Below are 25547 nucleotides of genomic sequence, written 5' to 3' on the forward strand. Positions count from 1 at the left end.
TCAGGTCTAAGGCCTCTGCTTGCACACCCCCGAGACAGGGAGCTCACCCCTCGCCAGGGCCTCTCCCACTCTCCCACCTCCTCCCCAGGCGTCCTGCGGCCACACCAGGAGCAAGGCCGTGCCCTGCTGGGACCGGCCTCCTATCTGTAAAGGTCCTGGTATCTTGGGCCAGGGCTGGGCAGCAGGGGTGGCAGAGGCTGGCCTGGCCGCCCCTCCCCTTCCTGCCTGTCTTTCTTCCTGAGCACCCAGCGCTCAGTTCTCAGGGTGTGTTGACAGACAGATGGGCGGACACAATCTACCTCCTGGGCAGGCAGCTGTGGGCTGAGGCCCCCACCCAGCTGAAACCACACTGGGAAGGGAAGGGAGGGGTGGGGAGGGCAGGGGAGGGCAGGGGAGGAGAGGAGAGGACCGGAGAGGACAGGAGAGGAGACCACCATGGGCCCTTGGAGTCGAGTCAGGATGGCCAAATGCCAGATGCTGGTCACCAGCTTCTTTGTTCTGGTAACAGGCAGGTTGGGTGGGAAGGGGTGGATGGGGGCCTCAGGGCAGAGGGGTGGCGGCCATGTTCCTGGACCTTCAGCACAGTGGTTCCCCACATACACCAGCCCTGCTGTCCCCCCCCTGCCCCACTGACATGCACCTGGGGTCTCCGCTGGTGGTCGCCCTGGAGTGACCATTTGGGCGGCTGCCCCGTGGGGAGTGTCTGCCTCCCACCAGACAGCAAGAGGCCTGGAGGCCTGGGGGTGGCTGGTGAGCTGCATGGAAGGGACTGATGCCCGGGGGCTTGCAGGGCGCTGGGCCTGGGGTGCGCCCACTCCCCGCTCTACAGACAGAAGGATCCGAGGGCCCTGGTCCTTGGAGAAAGCTGACAATGGATGTGTCTTTGGGGGTGGTGAGTGTGCGTGCTGGGGTGTCTGTGTGTGTGAATGTGTGTGGTGTGGTTTCTGTGTAGATCAGGGAGTGTGTCTGCAAGTGAGTGTGTGCTGGGGTGTCTGTGGTGTCAGGGGTGTCTGGGGCAAAGGTCCCCCTGAGACCACCCCACGGAAACACCTGGCAGCGGAGCCTGTCTGCTGCGAGACCAGGAAGCTGGAGGGAGGCCGGGACCCTCTGGGGCTGGCGCGTGCAGCCCCGACCACGCTCTGGGTCTGTCCCCAGCTGCTGGGCCTCTTGGTGGCCACCTTGGCGGCTCTTACCTACTTCGGAGCCCACTTCGCCGTCATCAGCCGTGTGTCCCCAGAGGGGTCCCCCTTCAAGGCCATGCACCACTGGGGTAAGTGAGGCCCTGGGTGGCCGCTGTCGGGGCTCAGATGCCAAGGCAGCTGCGGGTGAGGCCCCACTGGAGCCGGACGGGGCCAGGCAGCGGGGTCGGGGTAGAGGGCCCGCCCTGGGGTCCCACTGCACAGAGCCTGGTCCGCAGCGCCTCCCTGAGAACAAGGACAGCATGTCGGGTGGCCTCGGTCCAGGAGTGGGTGTTCCCGCAGAGCGCGGCTGGGCCCCAGGAGAGGCCCTGAGCAGCTCGCTGGGACCACAGTCCATCCAGGGCCTTGACCTTGAGTGAAAGCGCCAAGGGGGTGGGTGAGGGGGAACCAAGGCCCGCTGGGTTGGGTACAGTCCCAACCCCAGGCCTTGTGCCCCCTAGGCCCTGCTCTAGAGCCTCAACCCTGAACCCCAGCCTCCCTGCAGGCAGCCTGGGTTCAGGCTGATAAGATTACAGCCCACTGCGACCTGTTGCTGGGTGGGGGCGGGGCAGGACCTGGCTTCAGAGAGGGCTCCAGCCTGGGGCAGAGCGCAGGGGTGGGGGCAGGTCCTCCTCCTTCCCTAGAGTCCTGAGTTGGGGAGGAGGGGAGGTGTGGTGGGAGCATGTCCCTGCTGGTGGGGAGACACAGCTCCCCAAAGTCCAGCACACACCCCCACTTTGGGTGGATTTCTCACCCAGGGTCTGTGCACTGGGCTCCCTGGCCGGGGCACGGCTAACCTTCCTCTCTCTGCCCACCCAGCCTTCTTCACAGAGATCAGCCTGGCGGGGCTCCTCACCCTGGGGGCGGTGCTGAGCGCCGCAGCCACCGTGCGGGAGGCGGGGGGCCTCATGGCCGGGGTGAGTCCTCCATGCCTCAGCCCCCCAACTGCAGTCAGTGTCAGGACTGCACGCCCACAGAACCCTGACAGACACTCCCCCTAGACCCCTGCCTGTCCCCCTAAACAGTCAGGGTTCCCCCACCTGGGCCCACCACACCCCTCCCTCTGGCCCCACGTCACCGCACCATCTGGGGGGCCCGGAGAGGCAGGCTGGCCGTCCAGGCCTGGGAGCCTTTCCAAAGGCCCAGGGAGGGTCTGGCTCTGTTACCCGGAGGCCCTGGGGTTCCAGGTGAATCTGGTTTCCGGATACAAAAGGGCAGGGAGGCCGGAGAAGGCCTGGGGCCCCGCAGTTGCCCCAGGTGGACCGCAGCCCGTGCTCCCGAGCTCCTCACCGCCCTTCACAGCTACGGGAGGGGCCGCCCGGCTCCCGAAGCCCCCACCCCTGGTCAGCAGCGGCCTGTGTGGTCCCCAAACCTGCTCCTCCACATGGACCCACCTGGTCCCCACAGGCCTGTCCTGCTCTACCTGGCAGCCCTCCAGCCAGCCAGGGGGCTCAAGCCCTCCTGTCCCACCTGAACCGGGCGCCGCTCCGGCTCTCCCCGCACCCCAGCTATCGCTCCGGCTCTCCCCGCACCCCAGCTACCGCCGGGGGTCTGCAGCCAGCCTCCCTCTCTCTCTCCGGCCTCCAGCCCGGGAGCTAGTGCGGGGGTGGGGCTGTGCTTCCCGGGTGGCCTCCGACCCCCAGGGCTGTCAGGGTTCCTGGCCCAGCCCAGGTCATCAAATGTTTGTTGAGTGACTCCTGGTGTAACCCTCTTCCAGGGCAGGGACAGCGTCACCTCCTGGACCCCACTCGCAGGACCGGGCAGCCGGTGTGTGTCCCTGCGGCTGAGGGGCAGGTGCACCAAAAAGATTTTAAAAAGTCTTTTTTGTTTACTGATTGTAGAGAGAGAGGAAGGGAGAGGGAGAGAGTTAGAAACATCGATGAGAGAGAACATCGACTGGCCGCCTCCTGCACGCCCCCCACTGGGGATCGGGCCCACAACCTGGGCCTGTGCCCTGACCGGGAATCGAACCGGGACCTCTTGGTGCAGGGTCGACGCTCAGCCACTGAGCCCCACCGCCGGGCATATTTACAAACGTGCCACACCTGACTATTTAGTCAGGGGCACTGACCTCTTTCCCTTAAGTTGTCACATGAAAAATGACAACAGCCAACACAGCAACAGCAACACAATAGTCGTCCCATGTGAACAAGTCAAAAGTATCCCTACTTTTTGTCAGATAGGAAAAAAATAATAATAATTTTTGATGTGCCCAGAATCGCAGTACGTAGTTTACGCGTGCCATGGCCGAGCGGGAGGCTGTCCCGCAGAGGGGAGCCCTCGGGTGCGGGGTTGCCCGAGGGGCGCACACTGGGCCAGGGCCGCAGGGCCCGGCGGAGGTGCCAGGCCAGTGAGGTGGGCCTGCAGAGGCCAGCAGCAGGGCTGCAGGCCGGACACCAGGGGGCGATATGGTGCTGGTTTGAGGCAGCGAAGAAAGTCGCCCCTTCCCTGCGTCTCGCGAGGTCAGGCTTGTTCTTGGCCCAGCCAGGCACCAGGGCCGCCCCCAGCTCCCTAGCCCCTGCCCAGCCCGGTGCCCTGACCTGCAGCCTGGGGTTCAGGGAGCACTGGGGACAGCCAGCAGGGCTGTTCTGGGGGTGTATCCCAGCCCCTGGCCCCACGAGTGCTCGACCCCTGGCTCTCAGATACCTGCTCACGGAGCTCCGCGTTTGAATCTGGCATGTGCACGCGTGCATCTGGCATGTGCACGTGCGTGTGTGCATGTGCACGCGTGTGTGAGCACACATGAAGGAACTGGGGAGCGGGAGATCTTCCCCCGTGTGACAGGCACCAGGCCTCCTCACTTCCTGCCCCCACCCCCTCTGGCTGCTCCCCAAACTGGCCTCTAGAACAGGAAATGAACGAGCCGCTGGCTGGGTGCGGGCGAAGGAGCCATTTCCCTTTATTTAGCTGTTTTTGTTTAGAATGAAGAGAAGGAAAATGGCCGGGGTTGGGCCTGGCCACGCCTGCAGCCTGAGCCCGCGGGGGCTTGGGGACCAGGCGGCCCCTCCTCTGCCCCGCGCCTTCCACAGGGTGCCAGGCCAGCAGGGGCTGGGAGCTGGGCGCCCAGGCCCTCCGAGGAACGGAACAGTTTCTGGAGGACGCTGCCCCCCTGCTGGCTCAGGGCCCCGCCTGGGAGGCAGCCCTGAGCGATGGCTTCCAGATGGGGAAGGTGGCCCTCAGCCAGCCTGGGAGGAGGAGCAGAGGGAGGAAAAGGAGAGAAGAGGGGAGAGGGGGAGGAGGGGAGGAGGGAGAGAGAAGGCCAGCAGGGACAGGAAGGAGGAAGCACCCTCAAGGCCACGCTGAGACAGGCCTGCAGGCTCCCAGCAGAGGACAGGAGCTGGAGGGCTATGTCAGAGCCTAGTGGGTCCTGTGCACACACCCGCACTTGGGGACTGGTGGGGGTCCCCTCGCTCAGAGCCTCCCACCACACACACACACACACACACACACACTTTTCTTTGTCCCTGCCTGGCCTGGCCAGTGTCTGTGTGTCTATCCACATCTGCAGGCGTCTTTCCAGCCTCTGGCTCATCCTCCTGGGTGTCACCCTGAGCAAGGTGGCAGCCTGCCCCAGCCTGTGGGCAGTCCCAGAAGGGGGAGCTAGCTAGCCACACTCAGGGTGCCCTGGCTGAGGGTCGGGGAGGGTCGCGCCGCCCGGTGGCCAAGGCCTTGGAACCTGCGGACCCCGCTGTGCGGTGCTCAGTGGCCTTGCAGAAGCAGGGCAGCCCACGGGGGGGGGGGGGGGGGCTGAGACTGGGGCGACCCTCTGATGGGATCCACAAAAAGCGCAGGGCAGGAGTGCACTCTTCAGGGGAGGGTCCAGAACCCTGCTCCAGAGCGGAGCGCCCAGCAGGGCGGGGGTGGACGGCCCCCGGCGTCTCTGCAGCGGTCACACCGTCTGGGTGTGCCCCGGCCTGAGCTCCCCTGGCCAGAACCTGGGCTCCCCGGGTTGAGGGCTGTAGTCCGGAGAGCCCAGCTGTGGAGGTTTTGGAAGGACACTGACCAGCTGTCCCTGCTCAGGGCGCCTGGACCCCCCAGAAGGGGGACATTGTCTCAGATCCCAGGCCCAGGCCCAGGGAAGGCTCTGCCTGGCTCTTCCCAGGTCAGAGCCCCCCGGAAGCAGTGGCCGATGGCAGGGGTCTGTCATGCCGGGGACTCCCTCCCTGGGGTGCAGGGTCGGCATTGCCACTGACAGACCCTCGGGGGCCAAAGTGAGTGATGGCGGGAGGGTCCCCTAACCAGGCCGGAGGAAGTGGGGGACCTGTGCCTCGGCCTTGGGCGATGGGGATCTGGGTTCAGATGGGCTCCGCGCCCCCGAGGGCCATGGGGTGACTGTCCCCCTCTCCCCAGGGCTTCCTGTGCTTTGCACTGGTCTTCTGTGCCCTGGTGCAGGTGGCCTTCTGGAGACTCCGCAACCCCACCCAGGTGAGCACCCCCACCTCGTCACCAGCGGAGGGTCCCAGGCCTTCTCCACCTAGCTGTCACTGGAGTGATGGCCAGTGTTCGAGGATCACAGTGGGGACATTCTCTCCCTGGGGGTGCGGTGGGGGCACAGGGACCTGAGGGCTGGGCAGCAGGTTCAGGCCTTGGACCCCCCACCAACTACGGCCCCTCATTCCTGCCCCATCCTGGCCTGGGAAGCTGGCTCCTGGGGGCTGGGGGTGAGTGAGAGCCAGGAGGAGGAGGGCACCTGCCATCCTGAGGGATGGATTTGGGGGCAGTCAGAGTGTTCTAAAAGATGCATGAAGGGGTCTGAACTCCTGGTGGGCCCGGCCAGGCTGGGAGAGATGCCCTGTGGGGAGGGTGCTGGGAGAAAGGGGTGGACAGGCGTCCAGGCCTCACCCACACGACCCCAACCTGCCTGAAGATGGGGCTGCCAGGTGACGGGGCCGAGGGTCTTAGTGTTTGCTTTTTTTAAAATCCTTATCCGAGGATATTTTTCTATCTATCATCAGATAGAGTGGGAGGGAGGGAGAGAGGGACAGAGAGAAACATCAGTGTGATAGAGCCACGTCGACTGGTTGCCTCCCACAGGACCCCGACCAGGGCCGGGGACGAACCACAACCGAGGTGCGCGCCCTTGGCCGGAATCGAACCCGGGACACATTGGTCCGTGGGCCTACTCTCTCACCGCTGAGCCACACCGGCCAGGGCTAGTGTTCCCATTTTCAGCGTGGGCTCTTCCCCAGGGACGTGTGTGTTGGGGTGACTGGGCTGCGATGCCCAGGGTAACGGAGGGGTGCCCACAGGAGGGTCCTTCGGTCCCTGCCCTCTCCACGGGCACCCGGGGAGCTCAGGGCTGAGAAGGCTCCTTCCCAGTTCCGGGGGAGCGGGGAGGCCCTGGCTCTGGGACAGTCAGTCACCCAGGGCCACCGCCCCCCAAAGCACACATGGGCGGGGCTTGGTGCCTGCAGGCTGCGGGTCTATGGTGGGTGCTCACCAGGGAGGAGCTTGGGGGGAGCCCTGGGCACAGAGGCCCGGCAGCCTGGTCCTCTAGAAACTGTCTGAACTCGCCCAGAGGCAGGGCTGCCCGCCCCCAGCCCAGGGCCGAAGGGATCGAGCCAGCCACCCCCGCTCGGTCTGGACGGAGGAAGCCGGCGTCCAAGAGGCTCAGAGAGGGGCAGCGTGCGACCGGCCCAGCGTAGGGCAGCCCAGACTCCCAGGGCTGGGACTTGGGGCGTCAGGAGGGATTGAGGAAGAGGCACTGGTGACTCCAGCCAGCAGGCCCCAGGCCAGGGCACAAAGCGAGGCTGGCCAGCGCCGATGTCCTCCGCGGCCCTGTGCCCAGAGCCCTGAGCTTCTCCCCGTTGCGGGGACACAGGCTGTTTCCACAGGGGCCTCCCGCAGGGCACATCTGTTTCCGGCCCTCAGACCCACTCTGTTCACGTGGGGAGCTCAGTGCTGCCCAGCCCTGGAACCCAGCTGTCCCCTGGCTGACAGGCCACAGCCAGGAGACGGGGCACGGGGCCGGCCTCCCCCAGTTCCAGCAGTGGACACACGCTGGCGGCCCCAGCCTCCCCCCCGGGAGCCCAGCTCCAGGAGAGACCCCGGGCCAGCAGGTGGGGCTGCAGAGAGACAGGAGGGCTCAGTCCGTGGGCCCTGACGCCCTGACTTCCCGTGGCCCTCAGCCCTCCCGTCTCCTCCCGCTGGGCCTCAGTTTCCCCATGTGCTCAGTAAGGACTGGCCCAGGGACACCAGGCTGGTGCAGCTGGAGAACTTGGCAATGACTCTCTGTGTCTGGAGTCCCGGCGCCCCCCGCCCCATGTACTAGGGTGTCTGGTTGCTCATAACCCCCCTTCCCACACGGAGAGGCTTACAGAGGGCAGCCGGGTCAGGAGGCCAGGCTGGCTCTCGGGCCGAGTTTGTGTGCTGTGTGCTCTGTGCTGTGAGGTGTGTGAACACCCTCTCTGGTCCTTGCTTTCCTCACCCTCAGAAATGGGCCTTGTCCCCCTCATGTGCTCCTTGCAGTTGATGAGGCTGAGTGGCCAAGCCTTGGGTATGGCAGTCACTCCCTTGGTCTGCACACGGAGGGACACAGGCCAAGGGGTGGATGAGCTCACCCTGGCAAAGCCGGGACTGGAGGGGTCCCCACCCACCATCCAGGGCTCTTTGCCCCGAGTCAATGCCTCTTTTCCCTTCCCTGCCCACGGTCACCCCAAACTGCCCACCATCCTGGCATCATTTGGGGTCACCTGCCTGTGACCATATCGGACAAAGGACATTTCCTCTGGGGTTTGGAGGCGCCTGCAGCCCTGGGGGGCGGCCTTAGCTTGCACACTATCATTCCAGTCTCATCCGTCTGGGCCACGGTATGGGGGGTCCCGGTCAACACAGCCGCGCCGTCCAGCTCTCTGGGGTGCTGCAGACCCTCCATCCTCTCTTCTCTGACCCCGTGTGTGCAGAGACGGGGGCCACGGGCCGAGCTCAGCCGGGGCTCCCGCTAGGGCAGGGGAGGGGCGAAGGCTGAGAGCTCCCAGCTGGGCCCCTTTTCTGTCCCAACCCTGCCACCATCCCCCACATCATCGTCCTGGTCTGGTCTGTGCTTTGACCGTCCCTCAGGGTCACTTCTCGGGGCCCTGCTTGCCCCCGGCCCTGGTGTGGTGGACCCCGTCCGCCCTCCGGGTGCCCTGTGTGTGTCCAGGCCCACGTGGGCACGTGGCAGCCTGGGTGCAGGAGCCTGGCTTCGGGGTGTGGGGTCAGCCCCCGTCCCGCACTCTGGGCTGCGCGTTCACCTGCCGGGGTGGGCTTCCTTGTCGGTGGAGGGGCGTGGAGACCCCGCCGAGGGCCGCTGCGGGGTGCTGCGCAGCGTGTGCGAAGGGCTTCGTGGGGCCCACTGGCACCCCGAGCCCAGGTCGGCCTCCATCGCGTGGACTGTGCTGCGTGGTTCCAGGCCCGGGCAGGCCGAGCCTCCGTCCTGTGTCCCCACCCCAGGGGCGCGGGCAGGCATCCTGGCCTTCGGGAAAAGCCGGTCCAGACAGATCCCAGCCAGACGGCTCTGCCCGCGGTCCTGTGGGCAGGGAAGCCGTCTGCTCCCGGGGGTCCAGAGCCTGGAGCGCAGCCAGGCCCACACTCCCCCACTTCCCACCCACTTCATGCCTCCCCTCAGGGGCCCCATCAAGTATCCTGAAACAGGGGTGAGGGCACGGGGCCCTGGCAGGTGCCCCAAAGCTGGCGAGGGCCAGCGGTGTGGGGACCGGGTGACCGTGCAATGAACGCAGAAGGAGAAGACGATTAATTAATGAAGTGACCACCGCAGCTTGAACCGCTGCCAAAGTCCCGTCCCCAGACGGACAGGTCGGAAACGAGCCGCCTGGCTCCGCTCAATAATTCATCGGCGGATTAAGTCCTCGCGGCTTCCAGGGTCTGGGTCCCCGCCCCCACCCTTGCGTCGAGGCCACTCCGCTCCCCGATTGTCTGGCCGGCCGCCGTGTGGGCTCAGGTCAGAGCAGGCTGTTGGGCCCATGGGGCTGGTCTACAGAGCCACCCCCAGTGCCCCCAGGCCACCCCAGGGCTACTCACACAGGTTTAGCAGACAGTGGGGGTGCGGGCACAGCCCAGAGTCGCGGGCACAAACCCAGGATGAGGGCTCAGAGGGGGCGTGGACTCCCCTGGTACCTGGTTTGTACAAGTATCTGAGATATGGAATCCACAGAGCAAGGGTTCTGCTGCCCAGGCACCCCATCCTGATGACCCCCTGGACATCTGCAAGACGGGCTTAAAGAGTGAGGTGCCCTGGCCAGCAGCACCCCGGTCAGGACCTGGCGGTCTCCAGCACCCCCTGAACACGGCGATGAGGGCAGACGGTGGGGCACCCCTAGATGCCTAGGTCTGCAGAGGGAGTCCAGCCGGGCCCCCACTGCCTCGGGCAGGGGATGTGGCTTGGCCAGATGTGCTGAGTAGCCCTGCTTCTGGGGTCGTGGGAAGGGATGCGCGCAGCTCGGCCACACTGAGTGTCATCACCATGATGACAGCTCGCCCTGGAGGCATCGGGCCCTAGCGGGGAGAGCTGAGGAGTTGGGGGTGGGGAGTGATACCAGGAGGGGCTGTCCAAGCTGGACCTCCTTCCGAGAACACAGTGGCCTGGCAGGTTTCCACCCCACTTCATGGGAGGACACAGGGCCCCCAGGCGGGCCGTCCAGCCCGGGGCGCTGCCCTGCTCCCTACGGGTGGGGGGGTGGGAAGGACACAGCTGGCCGAGTCTGGGATGCCAGGCAGAGATGTCTCAACAGGGAGGATTAATTTACCCCTGGACGCGCATCCGGGGAGGAGGCCCATGTGGTTCCTATGGGGCCCAGGGCCTTCGGGAAAGGCTGGACAGCCCCCACCGCCCGCCTGCCAGCTGCCCTCGGGTCCTCCAGGGTGCAGGCGGGCGGCTGCCCTTCTTTTTAAAAGCGCAAATGTTAGTGGCCAGAGCAGGCATGGGCCCTCCGTTCACCCTCAGCTCTTTGGGGCTCCCCCGAGCACTCGTCAGCGTGGCGTGGGGGTGTGAGCAGAGGTGCTGGAGGGCTCAGAGTGTCTGAGTTGGGAAAGGGAGCATCAGAGGGCAGGGGAGTTCAAAGAGGTCTTGCCTGTGCCAGGAGACCAGCCCCCCCAGAGCAATCTTGGAAGTCTTCCCGGAGGAGGCGAGATTTCCGTTTGTCTTTGAAGGAACACGTTGGTAAGGGGAGGGCATTCCGTCTTGGGGGCAGCAGGAGGAAAGGTACAGAAGTTGCTGCTTAGGTGGGCAGAGGCGGTGAGGCCTGCGTGCTATCGGGTGTGGGTGAGGGCAGAGCTCAGCCAGCCGGTGCTCCACACCCTCTCTTCCGTCATCTGCCCAAGGGAACTTGTTGGCCTGGAGCTGGCCCCAGGTGTCCACGGCTTCCCTGGCCAAAGACCTCGCCAAGAGCCCAGCTGCTGGGCTTTCTGGGAACCCCCGGGCGGTTCTGGGGAAACACCCAGAGCATCACTCGGGAGCTGAGCTCCTGATACAGCCTCCGGGCCGTCTCCACGCAGGCCCAGTTTGCCGGCCCCACGGCCCGGGTCCAGAGAAGCAGGGGACCCTTCTCCGCCACCCTCCACACTGCGCAAGACCAGAGCTGGGGTCTCTGGCTCACCCTGCAGGACCCCTGGGTCGCAGGAGTGGCATTGACAGCCATTCTTGGGGTGGGGGAGGCCCCCACAATTGAAGTCTGGGGAACCGCTGTGCTGGCCACCCAGGAGAACCGGGCCTGTCCCCCAGGAGCTCCGCCTGGTGGAAGGGGGAGGGGCCTCCGGACGTCCCTCAGCAGCCTGGGCCGGCCCGCTGCGGGGGCTTCACGGAAACCCCTTGGTGCAGATGGAGGATGCCCTGTTGGACACCTTCGACCTGGTGTACGAGCAGGCGCTGAGGAGCTCGTCCGGCGCCCGGTGGCAGGAGCTGGTGGCCATCCAGGACACGGTGAGCGCGGGGGCCTCCTCGTGGGGCAGCCCGGGGCTGGTCAGCCTCCCCAGGTGGACTGCGACACAGAAAATGGGCTCAGGGTGGCTCCCAGCCAGCCAGGCTGGGCCAGGTGCTGAGCAGGGGCTCCCAGGACACAGGACACCGATGTCCCAGGGACAAGAGCTCAGTTCTCGTCTTCTGCCCTGAACAGGGCCGCGGCCGAAGGAAAGGGCCCACTGTCCAAACGTGAAAAGTTGCCAGCGACTGATGGCACAGCACTGAGCTGGGCCCTGTGGGTGCGGGGCCCACGGGGCCGGCCCTGACCCTGGCAGGTGTGTGACCCGCCCGCAGGCAGGTGGCTCAGGGGCCCCCTACAGAAGCAGTCCCATCACCCTGAGCCCCAGTCCTGGTCTCTCAGGGGCCCCCAGCTTTGCTGGACCCCGCCTAGTCATGTGGTCTCTTTGTGCCTCAGTTTCTCCATCTGTCACACAGGTACCATGAGATTCCTTTTTTTGTTCTTTATTGACTTTAGAGAGAGAGTTAGAAACATCAATGAGAGAGAACATCGATTGGCCGCCTCCTGCATGCCCCCCACTGGGGACTGGGCGCACCACCTGGGCATGTGCCCTGCCCGGGAATCGAACCTCTCGGTGCAGGGTCGACGCTCAACCACGGAGCCACAGCGGCCGGGCAACCGTGGGATTCCGAGAGCCAAACGCCCCCTCTGTCTGTTCTCGCAGTTCCTGTGTTGCGGGAAGAGCTCTCCTCCCAGCCTCCCGGGCCTGGCGGAGGCTGACCTGTGTCCGGGAGAGGAGGCTGGCACACAGGTGAGGGGAGGGCCGGGGGCTCGGACCAGGGCATCGGCCACTGCAGGGCTGGGGAAGGCCGCCATGATGGGCAGCAGCAGGGAGGCGGGCTGGCTGGGCGGCCAGCTCCTCCTCCGGGCTGGACCTCCATCCCCTCCGTTCCCAGCCTGCAGGCTCCCCAAGGCCAGGCGCAGGCGCTGAGACGCTGCCCGCGAAGCCTCTAGGAGCAGGGGGGCGGGGGCGATCAGGGCTGAGGGCCCAGAGCAGAGGCGGTCAGCTCTGCCCGGGGGAGGCAGCAGTCCTGAGGGCCCCTGAAGGAGCCGGAGGGCACCCCATAGAGGAAGCACGCCCGCTGGAGGGCCAGCCTGTGCCACTCTGGCCGCCTGCCGCAGAGGCTCAGGGACAATGAGACCAGAGGCAGGAAGCCCCTTCTTCCCGAAGGCCCAGAGAGAAACTTGGCACCTCTCCCTCCCGCTGCCCCGCCCAGCCAGGCCTCCCCAGCTCCCCTCCCCCACTGTCCGGGAAACAAACCCTATCTCCTGGGCTCCTGGCCACCCTCCAAGAAACAGGAGGATGCAAATGGCAGGGGGCCCAGGGAGGGGAGCACCCTGCACAGCACCTTCACCCCAGAGGGGCTGCCTGCTGGGGAGGGGCAAGAGCAAGGGAGGGCCCAGCGTGCTGGGGGGGAGGCTGGTTCATGCCACCCAGGGGAGGCCTCAGGTCCCCATCTGCACAGCGGGGGTGAGGGCCGGACTTCTTCCTGCACCTTCCAGGCGGTGGGGCCCCACTCCAGTCCCGTGTGGGCACATGGGGCCAGCAGTGGAGGGTGGGCATAGGCACTGGGCCCCGCCCCGTCTGCAGAGCCGCCCTGGCAGGGGTGTGAGGGGGCAGGCAGGTATGATGTCCAGGACAGTGGTCTGCCCAGGGCTGCCTTCCGAGAGGAGGTGGGACCACATGGAGAGATGGGGCTGCTTAGGGTCCGTTTTCTGGAGGGGCACCCCAGCCAGGCTCAAAGCTGTGCCCAGGGATCCTGGGGCTGTTTCCTAGCTGGGGACAAACCTGAGTGAGTCCGACCTCCACCTCCAGGGCAGCCGAAGTCTCCCCCGCCCCCAAGTGTGAGCAGGGCTGGGCTCTGGCCCAGCTAGTGGCCAACACAGCAGGAGGCCCTATGGAGTGACCATGAGGACAGACAGACAAACAGCCACCAAACCCGCCTCCCCTCACTCCTCATCCCTGCCTTCAGGGCCACACCCCACCTGTCCCCCTGCCCTGCCTCCCAGCCTGCCCCCAAAATGCCAACAGAATGCTCCCAATGGTTCAGAGATGGGCACCACCCCCTTTTCCTAGAGAGAAGGCCTCTGTGGCTGCCAAGCCCCGGGGGGACACCGGACACCTGGCATGGAGTCAGGCGCCTGGGACAGCCCGGGACCCCCATGCCCCTCCCCGGGCTGTCTCTCTGCCGTCTGTTAGGCAACACCCTCTCCTCGCCCAGGCGCTGGGCCTGGCCCTGGGCAGGTGCTGGGGACCCGGAGTGACTCCCTGCCTGGGGTGGCCAGACCGTGACCCGACACAGGAGCTCAGGGAGGACAGAGGAAGGTGCACTGGCCCTGGTCCCACGGTGCCTTTCCCGGAGTGTGGGGGTGGCTGCTCTGGGATGTGCCGCACCCCGACTGCCCAGCGCCTCGCCTCTGGCCTCAGTGGGCACTGCAGCCCATGCCCAGGCAGGAGGAGTGGGCTGGGGTGGGGGGAGGCATAATGCTGCCCTCTGCTCAGGACTGCCTGCAGGGCATCAGGGGCTTCCTGAGGACACACGGGCACATCGCCTCCACCCTGACCAGCGTTGGCCTTGTCTCCATGGTACTCTCGCCCTCCCCCACTGGCCTTCCACCACCCCAGCTGGTAGGGCAGGGCTGACCCCGGGGAGGCAGCCTGGGGGTGGAGCGGCCTCTCCCTTCCTTAGACAGCTGGGAACCCTGCAGAAGGGTCGCTTCCTGGGGTGGGGGGGCCCATTCGGAGCAGCTGGTGCAGGTGCCCCGCCCCCCAGGTGTACGCGATGCTGCTCAGCTCCTTCCTCCGGTTCGCCATCCACTCTGGGCGCAGCTTGGACCGCAGAGGGACATATGCCCTGAGCCCCCGGTAGGCCCCGCCCTCCCCTCCCCCAGCCTGGGACCCCCCCAACAAGGGCAGGCTGATGCTCTAGGAGACCCCAGGGAGGGGCAGCCAGGAGGCGCAGGGACCCCTTGCTGGCCCCCCGCCCCACCTAGACCTGAGCTCACAAGCGCCATGTCCACCAGCCCCGAGAGGTGGGTGCTCCTGGGGCCCCGAACTACAGCCCAGGCCAGGGCCTGTGGTCATGGGGAAGCCCGGGCTCCCACGCACAGGGAGCAGGGAGGACCCGCCCAGCAGCCCCGCAGCCCCGCCCCTGCCAGTGTTCCCAGCTATTCCTGCCATTTCCTCCCCTCACCCCCCCACCTCTCCTCCTGGCCAGCTGGGTCCCTTCCCTGCCCGGGCACCTCGCCTGCCCCTCCGCATTCTAGAACAGACTCCTAGTCTCTCTGCTTCTCAGAGCCCATGGCTGCCAGCCCCAGGAGCCCAGCTTCTTCAGACCCTCCCGGGGGAGCCCCGCCCTTCTTCACCGAGATGACCTTCTGGGCCCAGGGGGACTCTCAGGTGGCCCTCGGCGGCTCGAGGATCTCTGTTCCTGCCGCCGGCCTGCCCCGGAGACGAGACACCGGCCTGGGCCCGCACCCCTCGCGCGGAGACGTGAGCTGTGCCCTCCGCACTGCGCGGGGCGGCGAGGGGGAGGCCTAGCCAGAGAAGCAGCCGTGGTCAGGGTCACACACAGACACCGTGGAACAGGCTGGGCATTGAGTCTGGACTGGGGAGCCAGGGCTGACGGGCTCCTCTGGGGGTCACAGGTCAGACAGGGGGCCACTCAGGCTGCAGAACTGGGGCCTGCTCCTCCCGCTGGTACCGCGGGCCATCCTCTGCTCCGAGACCACGGGTCCCGCCAGGTGGCCCTGCACCTCTGAGGCAGCCGTGGTGTGCAGTCTGGTGCTGAGATTTCTCTCATTTCCTTTCTCCCACGGCTGGAGGGCGTGCTGTGCCCTCAGCTGCCCGGGGACTTCCCTGCCTTGAGGAGAAGCCTCATCACACCTCAGCGATGCCCTGTGCATGGGCAGACACGTGGGGGGCAGTCTTTGAGAAATTCTGCCTGCCACACCTGGTCCCTTTGGACATCCAAACCACCTGGCGGATGAGTCCTAATTGTCTGCAAGGGTTTGCATCCTTTGCTGAAGATCCACAGCCCTGAGTCAAACACCACTTTGCCCCAGCCTCAGCCAAGGCCCGAGCTGATGGAGGACAGGGGGCGGCGGGGCCCTCGTCACTCCACAGACGGCATCCGGCCTGGGCCACCAAGACCCTGCATTCTATGACAGGCACCCACCACAGTCCACTCCTTGTCAGTCTCGTCCGTCCTACACGTGCACTGCCACAAACAAGGATGCTCCCCCGAACACAGCAAAGAGCAATCCTCCAGCGGAGGTCCTGGTTCCCCCAGGAGGACACCAGCGTCTCATGGTCCCTGCGCTGGGTGACAGTCCGGTGCACCTGTTATCCTACAACGTGTGGAATAAATGTAAGGAAAGCACCAGTGGTATGTCCCATGTAGTGGGTGCGAAGAGAGGAGAGGAAAGCAAATTTAGGTAGGTTCTGAAATGATGTATATGACACAGCGGGGGGGTGGCGTCTTGCTGGAAGCTACAGATTGCCCCTCCAGGTGCGGGCCCGAGGCCACGGCTCAGCCCGCCTCCCCCACGGCCTGGGCCATGTTCTCCACGCTGGCCTGAGTCCTTCTGCTGGTGAGGCGGCCCCACTCCAGTTCAGAAGGAGCTGAGCAAGGAAGACCTTCGTCCCTGTGGCCCCGGGCTTCCAACCTTCATGACAAGGTGTGGCAGGATGAAGAATGACCCCAGGACCCCTAATTCCACTCACACTGAGTAGTAACACCCCATTTTCTCTTGAGGGGACCACCCTAGCCATCACCATGACCCTGTTATAGTTTCTCAACCCAGTGGTACCGGAAACACCCACACTTCCAACTCAAGGACACCCTTACTTTGTTCTCTGGTCAAAGCATTCCTTTGCGGATGACTAAAATCTCCCAACCAGGACAGTAAGGACCAACACGGCCAGAGGCAGACTCAGGGGAATACAGTGATACCTCGGTTCTCGAACGCCTCGAATTTCGACCAAATCGGTATTCGACCAGGAGATTCGAGAAACTTTTGTCTTGGAATCTGAACAAATATTTGGAACTCGAATTTCCGAGATGAGCCGAGTTGAGCCGAATGGCGTTCATTCGGCCCAGCGCGCCTTGCTCGCGTCCTCAGTGTGAGTGCAGAGAGAGAGTCACGCTTTGTGGAGAGAGTCACGCTTTACACTGAATTGAACCCTTAGACATACTGGACACTTTTATTTCTTGTTGAGACTTATGTTTTTCTACATATTATATACAAATTAGGCCAGTAAATAGGCATTTTCTGGGGCTTGGAACGAATTAATCCAGTTTCCATTATTTCTTATTGGGTTTCATTGCTTCGGTTCTCGAACAATTTGGTTCTCGACCGTCCTCCTGGAACGAATTATGTTCGAGAACCGAGGTATCACTGTAGCTCATTAGCTCTGATCACAAGTGTGGCCCCTCCCTTCTGTGCCTTCTGACTTGGGGGAATCGGCACCATCGACTAGCTACCGGGGCCATATCCTGCAGGACACACGACAGTGTCACGGCGCGGTCCCCAGCCGTGATCCCAAATGCAGTCCAAGAAGACCAGCACCGTCCCGCAGGGGTGAGTGGGGACCCTCGAGGGCCCACCGCATCTCCCTGCTGTCTCTTTCCCGTGGCTGCACAGCAGCTTCTTGGCCAGAAACAATGGAGACGGAGGACAGTAGACAAAGCTTGGCCCAGGGACTGGTCGCTATTCTAGAAACAGCTCAGGCAGCGAGCAAACCTAAACCCAAACAAGGGCCAAGTGCTCCGGGGAGCTCACCACCCTCTCCAGGCAGGAAAGAACCTGTGAGGGTTGGTGCCCAGACGGGACATGTCTAGGGGTGTCCCCAGGTGAGACGAGCATTTGAGTGGGTGGGCTCGGTGAAGCAGGGGGCCCTCCCATGTGGAGGCCAGGGGCTCGTCCAGCCCACCAAGGCCTGAGCGGAACCAAAGGCAGAGGAAAGAATTCTCCCGTTTTCCCTGCCTGGCAGCTGAGCTGGCCCGTGTCATTTTCTCCCGCCTTCCGCCTGGGACTCAGACTGTCGACTCCCTGGCTCTGGGGCCCCCGGACAGGAACTGGACTACCCCACCTGCTCCCCGCGTCTCTGGCTTCCAGGCGGTGCTGGGCCTCCAGGGGTCCACAGTCACATGAGCCGATTCCTATAACGAACCCCCTTAGATACGCAGGTAGGTAGACAGGTAGACAGATACCCTACTGGACACCCCTGACGGATACTAACGCAGGGTCCAAAGCCAGTGTCCCTGCTGCCAGGTGGCAGCCTGTCTCCCGTGAAGGGAGATGCCAAATGCAGGCAGAGCCGGAGGTGCTGGGACGAGCTGGGCATCAGAGGCAGAGTTCCAGGTGAGCCTGGGCAGCTGGGCTCATGGGCGGCTCCCCGCCAACCTCACATCGGCTTTGCGCAGGTCACCGGGCAGCACAGGGCTGGTCGGGGGAGAGGCCGCTGTCTGCCTCGTGCTTCCGAGAGTCCAGGGACCCAACATCACAGGGTCCCTGTGATGGAGGGCGCTGGGCCTAGCTGGCAACGGGATGCCGCAGACAGACAACACCCACTTCATTCAGGCCACCCGATGCCCCATCACAGGAATCAGTGCCCACCTGGGCCCAGGGAGAAGCCAAATGCTGAGTCTGGAAGGCAGGAGCGGTCCTGATGTGGCCTCACACGCAGGACTGGCGCTGAGAGCCCCCTCACGGCTTCCCGTGGGCCCCACCGGCACCGCTAGGACCACGCCGGCCGGAGCGCGTGGGCTGCCTGCAGAGGGCCGGCCTGCGTCTGGCCCGGAGCCGCACGCCTGGCCCGGAGGGCGGTCGAAGCAGAGCAGCCGACTCCGCCGAGCTGCCTGCGCTTCCTCCAAAGCCTGGTGCACAGGAGAGCAGGCCTGTGTCCTTGGCCAGTGAGGAGCACGCCCACGTCCGCGGTGCCCAGCGGGGCTGGCCGAGTTCACGTCTCACTCCGCCACGCCTGCTTTTGACCAAGGCAGCCTGACACTTCCTGGTCCCCAGGTTCATCCGCACCAGGAGCGGGGCTGGGGGCAGGCGGTCAGGCCCCTAGGGACCCAAGGGGGCCCAGAGCCGGCGTGTTCTCGCCTCGTAGCTGAGCCGGCCCTGTGGTTTCTCACGCTGGGAAAGACCTGAGCGAAGCAAAAACGAACGGGCCGCACGGCTGACAGCTGCTTCTCTGCGAACACCTGCCCCTGTGATCCAAAGGCTGGGCTCAGGTCACCACCTGACTTCCAGGTTCCTGCCCGCAGGGGGCGCGGCTCCCAGGCTGAAAAGGGATTGGGGCCAAGCAGAGGAGGGGTGGCGGGTCAGCGGGTGCAGGCCGCCCTCCCTGGCTGTCCCCAGATGGCTCCGGAGCGCGGTTCCGAGGGTACAGGCCCAAGCGCGAGGCGTGCGGCCAGCCGCAGACCCAAGCCTGGTCGGTGGGGAAGTGCCACGTTGTGTCACTCGGCAGCGCTGCTGCGGCCTCCCTGCTGGCTAACGGGGTTTCTGTGGGACACTTCTGCTTCCTGCTCTGCAGTGTGTTGCTCTTTCACCCGGGTTTCTGCTGGGGTAGCCCTTCGCCATACACGGAGGCATGCGTGTACCGCTGGAGAGGGCACCTGAGGCTTATCCGTGGTGAATGTCGCCTCCAAATTTGTGGCTGCCGTTCACTTTCTCAACAGTGACTTCTGGTGAGCAAATGTCCTTGGGTGGGTGGGTTTCTGTAATGAACATTTTCATACAGAAAGGTGGACGCACTTATACGAGGAACACACGGGTATCCACTGTGATGGCTAATGGTATGTCACCAACCAGACCTCAGTGCTTCGTTTGTGCTCCAACACCGGTCCCCGTGTCCCTGTGAAAAAGTTCCGGGTGCCCCTGTGAAGGAGATCCGGGGATCACTGTGCAGGAGTTCCAGGTGCCCCTGTGCAGGAGTTCCGGGTGTCTCTGTAACAAAGTACCGAGTGTCCCTGTGAGGGAGTTCCGGGTGTCCCTGTAACATAGTACCGAGTGTCCCTGTGAGGGAGTTCCGGGTGTCCCTGTAACATAGTACCGAGTGTCCCTGTGAGGGAGTTCCGGGTGTCTCTGTAACAAAGTACCGAGTGTCCCTGTGAGGGAGTTCCAGGTGCCCCTGTGAAGGAGTTCCGGGAGTCCCTTTGAAGGAGATCCGGGTGTGTTTGTGAAGGGAACTCGTTGTGGGTGTCTCTGTAAAGGAGGACCGGGTGCCCCTGTGAAGGAGTTTTTGTTCCCATGTGCAGGAGTCCGGGTGCCCCTGTGAAGGAGTTCCGGGTGCGTCTGTGAAGGATTTCCGGGTGTCTCTGTAATAGTGTACCGGGTGTCCCTCTGAGGGAGTTCTGGGGGTCTGTGAAGGAGTTCCGGGTGTGTTTGTGAAGGGAAGCAGTTGTGGGTGTCTCTGTAAAGGAGGACCGGGTGCCCCTGTGAAGGGGTTTCTTGTTCCCATGTGCAGGAGTTCCGGGTGCCCCTGTAAAGGAGTTCCAGGTGCCTCTGTGAAGGAATTCTGGGTTTCTGTGAAGGAATGTCAGGTACTCCTTTGAAGGAGTTCCGGGTGCGTCTGTGAAGGATTTCCGGGTGCCTCTGTGCAGGAGTGTCCAGTGCTCCTGTGAAGGAGTTCCGGGTGTCTGTGAAGGAGTGTCAGGTGTTCCTGTGAAGGAGTTCCGGGTGCGTCTGTGAAGGATTTCCGGGTGTCTCTGTAATAGTGTACCAGGTGTCCCTCTGAGGGAGTTCTGGGCGTCTGTGAAGGAGTTCCGAGTGCCTCTGTGAAGTGTTTCGGGTGCCTCTGTGAAGGAGTGTCCGGTGCCCCAGTGAAGGAGTTCCGGGTGTCTGTGAAGGAGTGTCAGGTGGTCCTGAGAAGGAGTTCTGGGTGCCCCTGTGAAGGAGATCCGGGTGTCCTGGTGTCCCTGTGAGTAGGTCCGGGTGCCCCTGTTAAGGCGTTCCGGGAGTCTATGAAGGAGTTCCGGGTTTATTTGTGAAGGGAAGCAGTTGTGGGTGTCTGTGTAAAGGAGGACCGGGTGCCCCTTTGTAGTACCGGGTGTCCCTGTGAAGGAGTTTCTTGTTCCCATGTGCAGGAGTTCCGGGTGTGTCTGTGATGGATTTACGAGTGTCTCTGTAATAGTGTACCGGGTGTCCCCCTGAGGGAGTTCTGGGGGTCTGTGAAGGAGTTCCGGGTGTGTTTCTGAAGGGAAGCAGTTTTGGGTGTCTCTGTAAAGGAGGACCGGGTGCCCCTGTGAAGGAGTTTCTGGTCCCCCTGTGAAAGAATTTCGGGTGTCTGTGAAGGAGTTTCGGGTGCCCTTGTGAAGGAGTTCAGGGTGTCTGTGAAGGAGTTCCGGGTGTGTTTCTGAAGGGAAGCAGTTGTGGGTGTCTCTGTAAAGGAGGACCGGGTGCCCCTGTGAAGGAGTTTCTGGTCGCCCTGTGAAAGAATTTCGGGTGTCTGTGAAGGAGTTTCGGGTGCCCTTGTGAAGGAGTTCGGGGTGCTCTGTGAAGGAGTTCCGTGTGTGTTGGTGAAGGGAAGGAGTTGTGGGTGCCTCTGTGAAGGAGAATCGGGTGTCCTGGTGTCCCTGTGAGTAGGTCCGGGTGCCCCTGTTACGGCGTTCTGGGGGTCTGTGAAGGAGTTCCGGGTTTATTTGTGAAAGGAAGCAGTTGCGGGTGTCTCTAAAGGAGGACCGGGTGCCCCTTTGAAGGTGTTTCTGTGCCCCTATGCAGGAGTTCTGGGTGCCCCTATGAAGGAGTTCCGGGTGTCTCTGTAACATAGTACCGGGTGCCCCTGTGAAGGAGTTCCGGGTTTCTGTGAAGGATTTCCGGGTGTCTCTGTAATAGTGTACCGGGTGTCCCTCTGAGGGAGTTCTGGGAGTCTGTGAAGGAGTTCCGAGTGCCCCTGTTAAGGTGTTCCGGGTGTCCCTTTGAAGGAGTACGGGTGTGTTTGTGAAGGGAACTCGTTGTGGGTGTCTCTGTAAAGGAGTTCCAAGTGTCCCTGTGAAGGAGTGCCAGGTGCTCCTGTGAAGGAGTTCCGGGTGTGTTTGTGAAGGGAAGCAGTTGTGGGTGTCTCTGTAAAGGAGGACCGGGTGCCCTTTGTAGTACCGGGTGCGTCTGTGAAGGAGTTCCGGGTTTCTTGAAGGAATGCCAGGTGCTCCTGTGAAGGAGTTCCGGGTGCGTCTGTGAAGGATTTTCGGGTGTCTCTGTAATAGGGTACCGGGTGTCCCTCTGAGGGAGTTCTGGGGGGTCTGTGAAGGAGTTCCGGGTGTGTTTGTGAAAGGAAGCAGTTGTGGGTGTCTCTGTAAAGGAGGACCGGGTGCCCCTGTGAAGGAGTTCGGAGTGCCCTGTTAAGGGGTTCCGGGTGTCTGTGAAGGAGTTTCGTGTGTGTTGGTGAAGGGAAGGAGTGGTGGGTGTCCCTGGGAAGGATATTCGGGTGTCCGGGTGCTCCTATTAAGGCGTTCTGGGGGTCTATGAAAGAGTTCCGGGTTTATTTGTGAAGGGAAGCAGTAGTGGGTGTCTCTGTAAACGAGGACCGGGTGCCCCTCTGCAGGAGTCTGGGCGCCCCAGTGATGGAGTTCCGGGTTTCTTGAAGGAATGCCAGGTGCTCCTGTGAAGGAGTTTCGGGTGCGTCTGTGAAGGATTTCCGGGTGTCTCTGTAATAGTGTACCGGGTGTCCCTCTGAGGGAGTTCTGGGCGTCTCTGAAGGAGTTCCGGGTGTGTTTCTGAAGGGAAGCAGTTGTGGGTGTCTCTGTAAAGGAGGACCGGGTGCCCCTGTGAAGGAGTTTCTGGTCCCCCTGTGAAAGAATTCCGGGTGTCTGTGAAGGAGTTCCGGGTGTCCCTTTGAAGGAGTTCCGGGTGTGTTTGTGAAGGGAAGCAGTTATGGGTGTCTCTGTAAAGGAGGACCGGGTGCTCCTGAGTAGGAGTTCCGGGTGCGTCTGTGAAGGATTTCCGGGTGTCTCTATAATAGTGTACCAGGTGTCCCTCTGAGGGAGTTCTGGGGGTCTGTGAAGGAGTTCCGGGTGTGTTTGTGAAGGGAAGCAGTTGTGAGTGTCTCTGTAAAGGAGGACCGGGTGCTCCTGAGTAGGAGTTCCGGGTGCCCCTGTGAAGGAGTTCCGGGTGCCCCTGTGAAGTAGTTCCGGGTGTCTGTGAAGGAGTGTCAGATGCTCATGAGAAGGAGTTCCGGGTGCTCCTGAGAAGGAGTTCCGGGTGCCCCTGTGAAGGAGTTCCGGGTGTCTCTGTAATAGTGTACCGGGTGTCCCTCTGAGGGAGTTCTGGGCGTCTGTGAAGGAGTTCCGGGTGTGTTTCTGAAGGGAAACAGTTGTGGGTGTCTCTGTACAGGAGTTCCGGGTGCCTCTGTGAAGGAGTCCGGGGTGCCCTGTTAAGGGGTTCCGGGTGTCTGTGAAGGAGTTTCGTGTGTGTTGGTGAAGGGAAGGAGTTGTGGGTGCCCCTGGGAAGGATATTCGGATGTCCTGGTGTCCCTGTGAGTAGGTCCGGGTGCCCCTGTTAAGGCGTTCTGGGGGTGTATGAAGGAGTTCCGGGTTTATTTGTGAAGGGAAGCAGTAGTGGGTGTCTCTGTAAACGAGGACCGGGTGCCCCTGTGCAGGAGTCTGGGCGCCCCAGTGATGGAGTTCCGGGTTTCTTGAAGGAATGCCAGGTGCTCCTGTGAAGGAGTTTCGGGTGCGTCTGTGAAGGAGTTCCGGGTGTCTCTGTAATAGTGTACCGGGTGTCCCTCTGAGGGAGTTCTGGGGGTCTGTGAAGGAGTTCCGGGTGTGTTTCTGAAGGGAAGCAGTTGTGGGTGTCTCTGTAAAGGAGGACCGGGTGCCCCTGTGAAGGAGTTTCTGGTCCCCCTGTGAAAGAATTCCGGGTGTCTGTGAAGGAGTTCCGGGTGCCCCTGTGAAGGAGTTCCGGGTGTCTGTGAAGGAGTTCCGGGTGTCCCTTTGAAGGAGTTCCGGGTGTGTTTGTGAAGGGAAGCAGTTATGGGTGTCTCTGTAAAGGAGGACCGGGTGCTCCTGAGTAGGAGATCCGGGTGCCCCTGTGAAGGATTTCCAGGTGTCTGTGAAGGAGTGTCAGGTGCTCCTGAGAAGGAGTTCCGGGTGTGTTTGTGAAGGGAAGCAGTTGTGGGTGTCTCTGTAAAGGAGGACCGGGTGCTCCTGAGCAGGAGTTCCGGGTGCCCCTGTGAAGGAGTTCCGGGTGTCTGTGAAGGAGTGTCACGTGCTCCTGAGAAGGAGTTCCGGGTGCGTCTGTGAAGGATTTCCTGATGTCTCTGTAATAGTGTACCGGGTGTCCCTCTGAGGGAGTTCTGGGCGTCTGTGAAGGAGTTCCGAGTGCCTCTGTGAAGTGTTTCGGGTGCCTCTGTGAAGGAGTGTCCGGTGCCCCAGTGAAGGAGTTCCGGGTGTCTGTGAAGGAGTGTCAGGTGGTCCTGAGAAGGAGTTCTGGGTGCCCCTGTGAAGGAGATCAGGGTGTCCTGGTGTCCCTGGGAGTAGGTCCGGGTGCCCCTGTTAAGGCGTTCCGGGAGTCTATGAAGGAGTTCCGGGTTTATTTGTGAAGGGAAGCAGTTGTGGGTGTCTGTGTAAAGGAGGACCGGGTGCCCCTTTGTAGTACCGGGTGTCCCTGTGAAGGAGTTTCTTGTTCCCATGTGCAGGAGTTCCGGGTGTGTCTGTGATGGATTTACGAGTGTCTCTGTAATAGTGTACCGGGTGTCCCCCTGAGGGAGTTCTGGGGGACTGTGAAGGAGTTCCGGGTGTGTTTCTGAAGGGAAGCAGTTGTGGGTGTCTCTGTAAAGGAGGACCGGGTGCCCCTGTGAAGGAATTCGGAGTGCCCTGTTAAGGGGTACCGGGTGTCTGTGAAGGAGTTTCGTGTGTGTTGGTGAAGGGAAGGAGTGGTGGGTGTCCCTGGGAAGGATATTCGGGTGTCCGGGTGCTCCTTAAGGCGTTCTGGGGGTCTATGAAAGAGTTCCGGGTGTGTTTCTGAAGGGAAGCAGTTGTGGGTGTCTCTGTAAAGGAGGACCGGGTGCCCCTGTGAAGGAGTTTCTGGTCCCCCTGTGAAAGATTTCCGGGTGTCTGTGAAGGAGTTCCGGGTGTCCCTTTGAAGGAGTTCCGGGTGTGTTTGTGAAGGGAAGCAGTTGTGGGTGTCTCTGTAAAGGAGGACCGGGTGCTCCTGAGTAGGAGTTCCGGGTGCGTCTGTGAAGGATTTCCGGGTGCCCCTGTAAAGGAGTGTCCGGTGCCCCTGTGAAGGAGTTCCGGGTGCCCCTGTGAAGTAGTTCCGGGTGTCTGTGAAGGAGTGTCAGATGCTCCTGAGAAGGAGTTCCGGGTGCCCCTGTGAAGGAGTTCCGGGTGTCTCTGTAATAGGGTACCGGGTGTCCCTCTGAGGGAGTTCTGGGAGTCTGTGAAGGAGTTCCGGGTGTGTTTGTGAAAGGAAGCAGTTGTGGGTGTGTCTGTAAAGGAGGACCGGGTGCCCCTGTGAAGGAGTTCGGAGTGCCCTGTTAAGGGGTTCCGGGTGTCTGTGAAGGAGTTTCGTGTGTGTTGGTGAAGGGAAGGAGTGGTGGGTGTCCCTGGGAAGGATATTCGGGTGTCCGGGTGCTCCTATTAAGGCGTTCTGGGGGTCTATGAAGGAGTTCCGGGTTTATTTGTGAAGGGAAGCAGTAGTGGGTGTCTCTGTAAACGAGGACCGGGTGCCCCTGTGCAGGAGTCTGGGCGCCCCAGTGATGGAGTTCCGGGTTTCTTGAAGGAATGCCAGGTGCTCCTGTGAAGGAGTTTCGGGTGCGTCTGTGAAGGAGTTCCGGGTGTCTCTGTAATAGTGTACCGGGTGTCCCTCTGAGGGAGTTCTGGGGGTCTGTGAAGGAGTTCCGGGTGTGTTTCTGAAGGGAAGCAGTTGTCAGTGTCTCTGTAAAGGAGGACCGGGTGCCCCTGTGAAGGAGTTTCTGGTCCCCCTGTGAAAGAATTCCGGGTGTCTGTGAAGGAGTTCCGGGTGCCCCTGTGAAGGAGTTCCGGGTGTCTGTGAAGGAGTTCCGGGTGCCCCTGTGAAGGAGTTCCGGGTGTCTGTGAAGGAGTTCCGGGTGTCCCTTTGAAGGAGTTCCGGGTGTGTTTGTGAAGGGAAGCAGTTATGGGTGTCTCTGTAAAGGAGGACCGGGTGCTCCTGAGTAGGAGATCCGGGTGCCCCTGTGAAGGAGTTCCGGGTGCATCTGTGAAGGATTTCCGGGTGTCTCTGTAGTAGTGTACCGGGTGTCCCTCTGAGGGAGTTCTGGGGGTCTGTGAAGGAGTTCCGGGTGTGTTTGTGAAGGGAAGCAGTTGTGAGTGTCTCTGTAAAGGAGGACCGGGTGCCCCTATGCAGGAGTTCTGGGTGCCCCTATGAAGGAGTTCCGGGTGTCTCTGTAACATAGTACCGGGTGTCCCTGTGA

General features: G+C 62.7%; 1 protein-coding gene across 6 annotated transcripts; it reads left to right on the forward strand.

Annotated features, from left to right (window-relative positions):
• The first annotated feature begins 366 nt into the window (after positions 1-366).
• TSPAN32 (tetraspanin 32) lies at positions 367-15560 on the forward strand. Of its 6 annotated transcripts, none has more exons than XM_036258421.1 (10): positions 369-501; positions 1156-1270; positions 1998-2095; positions 5529-5603; positions 10897-11094; positions 11817-11903; positions 13656-13739; positions 13927-14018; positions 14449-14645; positions 14972-15560. In XM_036258421.1, the coding sequence occupies exons 1-10, from the start codon at positions 436-438 to the stop codon at positions 15193-15195; spliced, it is 1236 nt and encodes a 411-aa protein (XP_036114314.1). In that variant the 5' UTR covers positions 369-435; the 3' UTR covers positions 15196-15560. The 6 variants fall into 6 exon arrangements, with proteins under 6 accessions (XP_036114319.1, XP_036114314.1, XP_036114316.1 ...); XM_036258423.1 differs by having other exon boundaries at positions 10993-11094; XM_036258422.1 differs by lacking the exon at positions 13656-13739.
• The last annotated feature ends 9987 nt before the right edge of the window (positions 15561-25547 follow it).

This window comes from Molossus molossus, unplaced genomic scaffold (assembly GCF_014108415.1).
Source record: "Molossus molossus isolate mMolMol1 unplaced genomic scaffold, mMolMol1.p scaffold_m16_p_13, whole genome shotgun sequence".
Lineage (NCBI taxonomy): Eukaryota > Metazoa > Chordata > Mammalia > Chiroptera > Molossidae > Molossus > Molossus molossus.

What these genes read in the sequence shown, in the direction of transcription:
- TSPAN32 (XM_036258421.1), top strand. Translation starts at nt 436, where the DNA reads ATGGGCCCTTGGAGTCGAGTCAGGATGGCCAAATGCCAGATGCTGGTC. An exon ending in GAGAGGAGGCTGGCACACAG is followed by an intron (nt 11,904 to 13,655) that starts GTGAGGGGAGGG and finishes CCCTCTGCTCAG; the next exon opens with GACTGCCTGCAGGGCATCAG. An exon ending in CGCACCCCTCGCGCGGAGAC is followed by an intron (nt 14,646 to 14,971) that starts GTGAGCTGTGCC and finishes TTTCTCCCACGG; the next exon opens with CTGGAGGGCGTGCTGTGCCC.